Genomic DNA, 8,009 nt, shown 5'->3' with positions numbered 1-8,009 from the left:
TGGGAATAACCTTAACAGTGTCATGAAGTAAAGGGATCTTGGTGTAATAGTCAATCAGTCTCTAAAGCCATCCAAGCAGTGTGCTGTTGCTAGTGGTAGGGAGAATAGGATTTTAGGTTGTATCTACAGAAATATTGAATAGAAGTTTAAAGAGGTTATAATTTCATTGTAAAGGTTGCTGGTTAGGTCACAGTCTTGGGCTCCTTACTTTAGGAAGGACAATGAATCGTTGGAATGGGTTACTAGAATAGTGCCTAGAATAGACAGGTTGTCATACGAGGAGAGATTAAAATCTCTCAAATTGTTTTCTTTAAAAAAAAAAAGAGTTAGAGAGGATCTGATTAAGGTGTTTAAGATTGTAAAGGGAATTGATAGTGTTGAAGTATCATCTTTTTTTCATATTTAACAGTGAGAATAGTAGGACTAGGGGACACAAGTATAAATATTTACAGGGTAGGAATCATCTTCTGCTAAGACAGTTCCATTTTTCTAACAGGGTGGTTAGTCTTTAGAATGGGTTGCCTTTGGATGTTGTAGAGGCAGTAAATTTAAGTGAGTTTAAGAAAAATCTTGATAAGTATATGAATGATAACGGTTGGTTTTATGTTTTTTAAAAATTATTTTAATTTAGTTTAGAGGATGGAACAACCGAGATTGACCAATAGGTTCCATGTTGTCCCAAAACATGATGTTATGTTATTGACATTCTGTTGAAGTAACATTTTAGATGCTAAATATAATTTATTTTATGTATTAAATGTTTATATAAATTTTCTGTCATTATGCCATAAACAATTTCATATTTCTAATCAACTTATGCATGACTTCAGGGATTGTATTGTGTGTATGGCTGATATAGTATTCTTGCTGAAAAAAATTAGTTGATTGTAAGTTTATAATAAGAAAGTTAAAATTAGTACATTATTTGGAACTACTCAACAACTGTAATATCTTACATTAACACTGATTAATTATTTCACTTATGCATTTATAGATGTGAACTGCATTACAAGTTAAATAATAAAACAAGTATTGTCTAATGTTTGAATGGCCTAAAATGTGTCACATGATTTTTATACTATATAATTTTTTAATCAATCTGATTACTATACGAAATATTTTCAATTGAAACTGAAATTACAAGAATTATCCTGGACAATGGCATAAAAAAGTAATTTTTTCAGGGTTTCCATATGTTTTTTTAAAAATCAACTGATTATTTCATGGGATACTTTTTATCGAAACTGAAATTTTAGGACTAATTCAAGGCTATAACTAAAAAAAAAGTCAGTTTTCCATGATTTCAAAGACCTGTACTAATTCTGGACACTCTTCCTAAATTCTTTAAAAAATTTTCATTAGCATGAAGTGTACTTCAAAAAATGTCAGTAGAATCTGTAAAAAGGTGGAGAAAATGGGTGATCCTGCAAAGTAAAATTTCTGTTAAAATGACAACATTGCTTACTGTGATGAATTATATATTACATTGCTTTTTCTTCCCTCATAAAAACTAATGATGTTTTAAGCATAGTATCTGTGGATTATTAACATGATCACGACATCGTGCTCCACCGGTGGTACATATGCATGTTTTCTGTTGGACGTCGTAAGCCACCCGTGGTACACAGCACTCATAAGATATAACTGTATCTCATATCTCAAGTCTTATATGAAGCATTTATTTTATACAGACAGCTATAATAAAGCCACGACTGCCATCATGTACCACTGATGGAGCACGGATGCCATGTTGAAAGGACAACTGAAATAAAACAAATTTACATGATTAAATCACTTTTTATTTTAAAATTACATCTAGAGATCGCCGTTAAATTTTTCATTGTGAGTCATTGAAGCAAAAAAAAATTAATTGAGACTTCTTTCATCAATAAGAAAACTGTTATGAAAACTCTAACGTAACAAGGATAGAACTATTATCATCCTTAGTAGGGATTATCTTATCTGATGACCCTTTTTACGACCATAAAATTGTGAAATTTGCATAATTCTTCTAAAAAAATGGCAAAATCAGGCTGAAAAAAAAAATTATGATCCTTTGACTATCATTACTTAAATCATAGTGTGCACAACCAGTGGCACATGACAGCCAAAGCTTAAATGAGTAAAGACAGGACATCATGTAACATCGGTGGTGCACTCAAGAGAAAGTTCTCAATACAGTTATTCTGTCATAAAACATAACAAAGCCATAAAATTAGCTGTATCTAAGGCAGAGTTCACAATGAAACCTTCCTATTGCATAATTAGAAAAATCGCTTATGCCGTGAACATGTTAATGTTGCTGATATATTAATGGTGAATTACTGACACCTATATTTTATATCATTTTCATAATGACTACTGAATATTCTTTCTTCAAAAACTGAAATGAATGAATTTCATTTCCTGCAAGTTTTCTTGAGCTGTGAATGTTAAAGTTTCACTAACATTTTTTTATTGCAAATTAAAAAAGTATTCTTAATTACACCAACTATTATATGTTCCTTCACAATCATTTCCAAACTCTGGCTTGAAAACACCAATGTTGCATTTCGTAGATTAGTTAGATAGACGCTTGTATTATAGTCATAATGTTGAATCTAAGGTTTTTAAGAAGCTAAACCTCAACATTGGTCTTAATAATGCAGTTTTTTAGTTTTCAAAGGCACACAATATAAAATGTCATTGACCTGTTAAAGTTAATCAACTGATACTAGATATGTTAAGTTTTCCTGAAAACTGCTCACCAACTAAAAGAGTTACTGAATTATAATGCATAGGCATATATAGTTGGCTAAGTTAATTTGACAAGTTGCTTAGTTTCATCAACGTTTTGAATTATTTGAAGACTATAAATATTATCTAGCTGGAAACCTTTCTAATGAAAACCTTAAGAAGGATATTGAATTGTTGAAGAAGATTCAGAGAAGAGCCACTAGGATGATACCTGGAATGGTGGGATTGTCCTATGAGGAAAGACTAAAATCTCTAAACTTGTTTTCTCTGGAGAGGAGAAGGGTCAGAGGTGATTTGATTGAGGTATTTAAGATTATTAAGGGTATTGATAATAAAGATCCATCAAACGTTTTGGTGTTTAGCAGGGAAAACAAGGAATCATAAATTCAAACTTGAGCAGCGTAGGGGTCGTCTGCAGTTTAGACAGTATTACTTTTCAAACAGACTTTTGGAATGAACTGCCTTCAAGGGTAGTGGAGGCAGAAAATTTAACTGAGTTCAAGAAAATATTGGATGAAAAAATAAGTAGTAAGGGGTGGTTATAGTTGGGAGCTGGAAGGGACACCTTGATGGGCTAATAAGCTCTTTTTTGTCCCTTTAAAATTTTATAAATTTATAATGGAATGCCACTAGAGATAAATAAAAAATGTTATTTAAAGTCTTGTTGATTAAAAAAAACACAGAACTGAGACTGGAGATGCTTGGACTTGTTTTAAAAAAGTTATATTTTTATATCCAAGAAATTTCTTTATATTTTATCTCAGTATTTCAGTTATACATCTTTACAATAGTCATAACTCTGGAAGAATTGTAAGATAGCATTTTAAAGACTTTTGAAGCAAAACGTTATTTAAAATCTGAGTAATACTAACGCACCTCGGAAGTTCTCCCTCTTCAACTCTGGCATCTTCAGCATCAGGATCTGGGGATCTATAAATTAACAAAAAATTTTCAATGAAAAGAATGTACACAAAACAAAAAGAGACACATGAATACTTGTTAAGATCAATTGAAGAATCATATATAAGCCATCAGTTGCTGAAAACAGAACTACTTGAAGGTACTAACATACACTGAACAATTCATGAGCAGAAAGTGTCTGTTTTAATTTTATTTTTAGTTCTTAAAGATCTTACGATACTTAGTAATAAAATTAAGTCATAAAGTTTCTTAAAATTTAAATATGAAAAAACAGGTAAATTCTTGTATGTTTGACCTAATTTTGATTTGACAGAGTTAACTGATACCTGCTAATTCATAAGTATAAGGAAACAATACTACTATAAAAAGTATCTTAAATCTCAATGTTTTAAATGATTGAAAAACAATTGGGTGATGCTACAACTTGATATTCTAAGAAATTTTAAATACAGCCATTTTTTCATATTAATTAATGATTATAGTCTTCTAAAGTTTGTTTTCCTAAGGATGAATTCAACATATAACCAGAAACATTAGCATTCAATGTTTTATAACCTGTACTTGTTAGTGTATGCAATCAAATCAATTACTGTCCACAAACACTTTCTGTTTAACACTGTGACTTTTCATTTTTAACTCTTGTATTGAAACAAAATACTTAAAAGTATGATAAAACGTTTTTGTGTTTATAGTCTATGGAATCACAAACTCACCCTTTCCCTGCCATAGCTGGACAAATAGGAGAATCCCTGTTTTCATTCACACTGCCACATTTTGTACATCGAGTCTTAAACAGGGTACCTATAAGTACACATAACACTTAATCATATATTAAAAACAAATGGTGTCCATATTCAGTAAGGACTATCAAATTTCAAGAATACACAAAATATTATTAAAATTTGTAAAAATTAATACAATATGTATTACATAAATACAAAAACTATTGCTACATAATGAAAAAAAAAAAGTACATCTAAATATAGAACCTTCATATTTCCGATATTACACATCATAAATCTTTCCAGGTAGTGTTTTAAAAATGAGCCTATAATTAAAGCCAATGTTCACTGAAATCTTTTCCACTATAATATTTTCAATGTCATTTTTCTGGGAATCCCAATCAAAAAAGTAAATCCTTTATCTATGCCTTAATGCTGAGCCTTACGTTTGAATTAACATAACTAAAGACATTGTGAATACCTAATATATATGAAAAACTGTTATATTTTCCTTTTTTTCAAGAAGTAAATATAATAATGTTATTTAGAAGTCATAATGCTATGCCTAAATTAGTAAAAACAGATTTCAAGAGGAACAGTAAGTGTTTTCCAAAAGTGTAAGCTATATTGTCATGATTCAAAATCACAGTATGAACATCTTCCTTTTCCTCTACTTTCTGAGTGTTTAATGTATCTATCAATATATCTGTAATGTGAAAGTTCTTCCTTGTCCTCTGCTTTCTGAGTGTTTAATGTATCTACCAAAATATCTGTAATGTGAAAGTTCTTCCTTGTCCTCTACTTTCTTGTTTAATGTATCTACCAACATATCTCTAACGTGAAAGTTCTTCCTTGTCCTCTACTTTCTGAGTGTTTAATGTATCTACCAATATATCTGTAATGTGAAAGTTCTTATTTGTCCTCTTCTTTCTGAGTGTTTAATATATCTACCAATATATCTGTAATGTGAAAGTTCTTCCTTGTCCTCTTCTTTCTGAGTGTTTAATGTATCTACCAACATATCCGTAATGTGAAAGTTCTTCCTTGTTCTCTACTTTCTGAGTGTTTAATGTACCTACCAATATATCTGTAATGTGAAAGTTCTTCCTTGTCCTCTTCTTTCTGAGTGTTTAATGTATCTACCAACATATCCGTAATGTGAAAGTTCTTCCTTGTTCTCTACTTTCTGAGTGTTTAATGTACCTACCAATATATCTGTAATGTGAAAGTTCTTCCTTGTCCTCTGCTTTCTGAGTGTTTAATGTATCTACCAATATATCCGTAATGTGAAAGTTCTTCCTTGTCCTCTACTTTCTGAGTGTTTAATGTATCTACCAACATATCTGCATTCTGAAAGTTCTTCAATTTTCTGAATGTTTCTTGTAACTGACCAACAGATCTGTGGTATGAGAGTTCTTCCAAGTCTTCCATTTCTTGTTTTTTTAATTTCTCTGTTCATAACATACATGCTCCAAGAGTCAAATTAATACCTACATAATACTATCCACTCTTCCCATTAAAACATTTCATAGTTAGAAATTATTACTAATGCTCTGTCAACAACAGCACACACAAGAGTTCTTTAAAAAGATTAGCCTTTATATTGTGACACAAACCAAAAAATCATACCTCATACTGCACCAAATTTCTAAAATATAACTTAACAAGATTTCTAAGTACATGTAGAACAATCATTCACTGATTACTTAATAAGAAACAAAGTCATTATGGAGGTCAACCTAAATTTATTATACACAAATACGCAAATAAATATAGATCATATTAATTACATTCTGTATAAATCTATGTAGCAGGCATAACCTTAAAGCTTACCATGAAGTTCATACAAGTTTTTGGTTCCAGCATCTTTGTGCAGCTCGTCAATATTTTGTGTTATCACAACCAGTCGACGGCCTTCATCAGCCAGCTGTTTCTCTGCATCAGCAAGAGCACTGTGAGCCTACCAGAGACCACTTTCCAATAAAACAGGCATTCATAATGAAACAATTACTTAAAAATAATAGCTGCACTTAGAATAACAATAAACAAATAATTAGAAAACTTTTGAGTAAACAACAACAACAACAAAAAAACATTTAATAATATATATATAATTATGTACAAAGATTTCAGAATCGTATAAAAACTTGGCCAAGGATACAGGACCACTTAGGGCCCTTGAAGGGTTCCAAGAAGGTTTGCACCCCTGCCCAGAGATTAATTTTATGCATTTTTTAACACTCTGAAATTAATTTTTGGACATGTTCAGAAATAATTGTGCAGAATTCATTTCTTCTCACTTTCACAGCACAAAATTCAGAAATGTTGTTTTCAGGAGAAGCATGATTGGCTGTTTCATAATACAATACTCAACTCAAATGCCATTGTTGTTCTCTACCTTAATGTATTTCTACAATTATACATTTGTCAGTCAATAGAACTTAATATTTTAATTGTTTGGAGCATATTTTTTTATAGCTGTGGAAGCTTTCTGAAGTTTTAACCCTCAATTTTATGTTCGTTAGAACTCTCTTAAGATGTGTATAGTTATACAAGGTCCAAACACGAAAACCTGAGGATCTGAGGAAAAGTATTTTGGAAGTTTCGTAATATTGAAAAAGATCAACATTTCAGTTACTCTTTTTCTTTAACATTATAATTAAAGGCCTTATTCTTAACCAATTTTTATTTGAAATCTTTATACACTGATGCCCACGATTATTAACTTTCATAAGTAAATTTAGTGTTTATTTTACAGAATGGTTTATGAGTGGAAATGATGAACAAATTAAAAACTGATGAAAATGTTACCAAAAACTGCACACACACACACATACAGATTATGGAAATAAAGTACATATTTTTGTATTTTTTTTTTTTTCAAAGTCAAAAGTAAAAAATAATCATATATATGTCTGTTGGAAAGAATTATGATATCGGTTTAATTTTTCCCTGGTACGTCCCCTTCTAAAGTACTGTGTGCATATATACGGAAGACACTACATAACCTTTGTTTTAGCTTTGAAAAAAAAGTGCGATATTAAACACGTATGAGGTTGATATTTTTTTACCACTTTGAAAAAAAAGGTATTCCATCAAACTACCCAGAATTTATCACTTTAAGTTTCAAATAAGTAATGAAATGTTAAAACACATCTTTTTGTTTTTATTGTGTATCTAAAAATAAAATTGGTGCGGGTTTATCTATAATGTGAAAAAAAAGAGAGAGTTAAATGAGGAGAAATATTAGTAAAAGCTCTCATCTAAATGTAACATCTACTCTGCAGAAATATAAAAAAAAGAGAGAGAGACTAAGATTTTACATGCATACATATATATATACAAAATTTTTTAACTCTTTCAATATGATGACTTCGTAACCATTCTGTGATTGTTATAGTTTCATGCTACAACTTTTAAACTAGTAAGCGAATTTAACAAAATTTGGCAGATTACCAGTAAACATTACAATGCTTTCATACGTAAAATAGGCAAAGTCATAAGGCTTGTAAAACAATGTTTCTCTTATGCCTTTTTTTTCTTTCTTTTCACATGTTGCCTGTCTATCATGCAAAGTAATTTTCATTTTAAGATTAAAAATACTTTTCTTCATCAGAAAATTTTGAAATT

At 30.3% G+C, this 8,009-nt stretch overlaps 1 protein-coding gene across 1 annotated transcript in view; it reads right to left on the bottom strand.

Moving 5' to 3' along the window:
- LOC106470345 (NAD-dependent protein deacylase sirtuin-5, mitochondrial-like) overlaps positions 1 to 8,009 on the bottom strand; it is a 31,585-nt gene that overhangs the window by 5,327 nt on the left and 18,249 nt on the right. The window contains exons 4-6 of the mRNA XM_022398958.1: positions 6,213 to 6,339; positions 4,371 to 4,458; positions 3,613 to 3,666 (exon numbers count right to left, since the gene is read on the bottom strand). Of these exons, the coding sequence (XP_022254666.1) occupies positions 3,613 to 3,666; positions 4,371 to 4,458; positions 6,213 to 6,339 (269 nt within the window). The remainder of the gene's footprint in view (positions 1 to 3,612; positions 3,667 to 4,370; positions 4,459 to 6,212; positions 6,340 to 8,009) is intronic.

This window comes from Limulus polyphemus, unplaced genomic scaffold, assembly GCF_000517525.1.
Source record: "Limulus polyphemus unplaced genomic scaffold, Limulus_polyphemus-2.1.2 Scaffold3956, whole genome shotgun sequence".
Lineage (NCBI taxonomy): Eukaryota > Metazoa > Arthropoda > Merostomata > Xiphosura > Limulidae > Limulus > Limulus polyphemus.
This window is presented reverse-complemented; position numbering and strand designations above follow the sequence as displayed.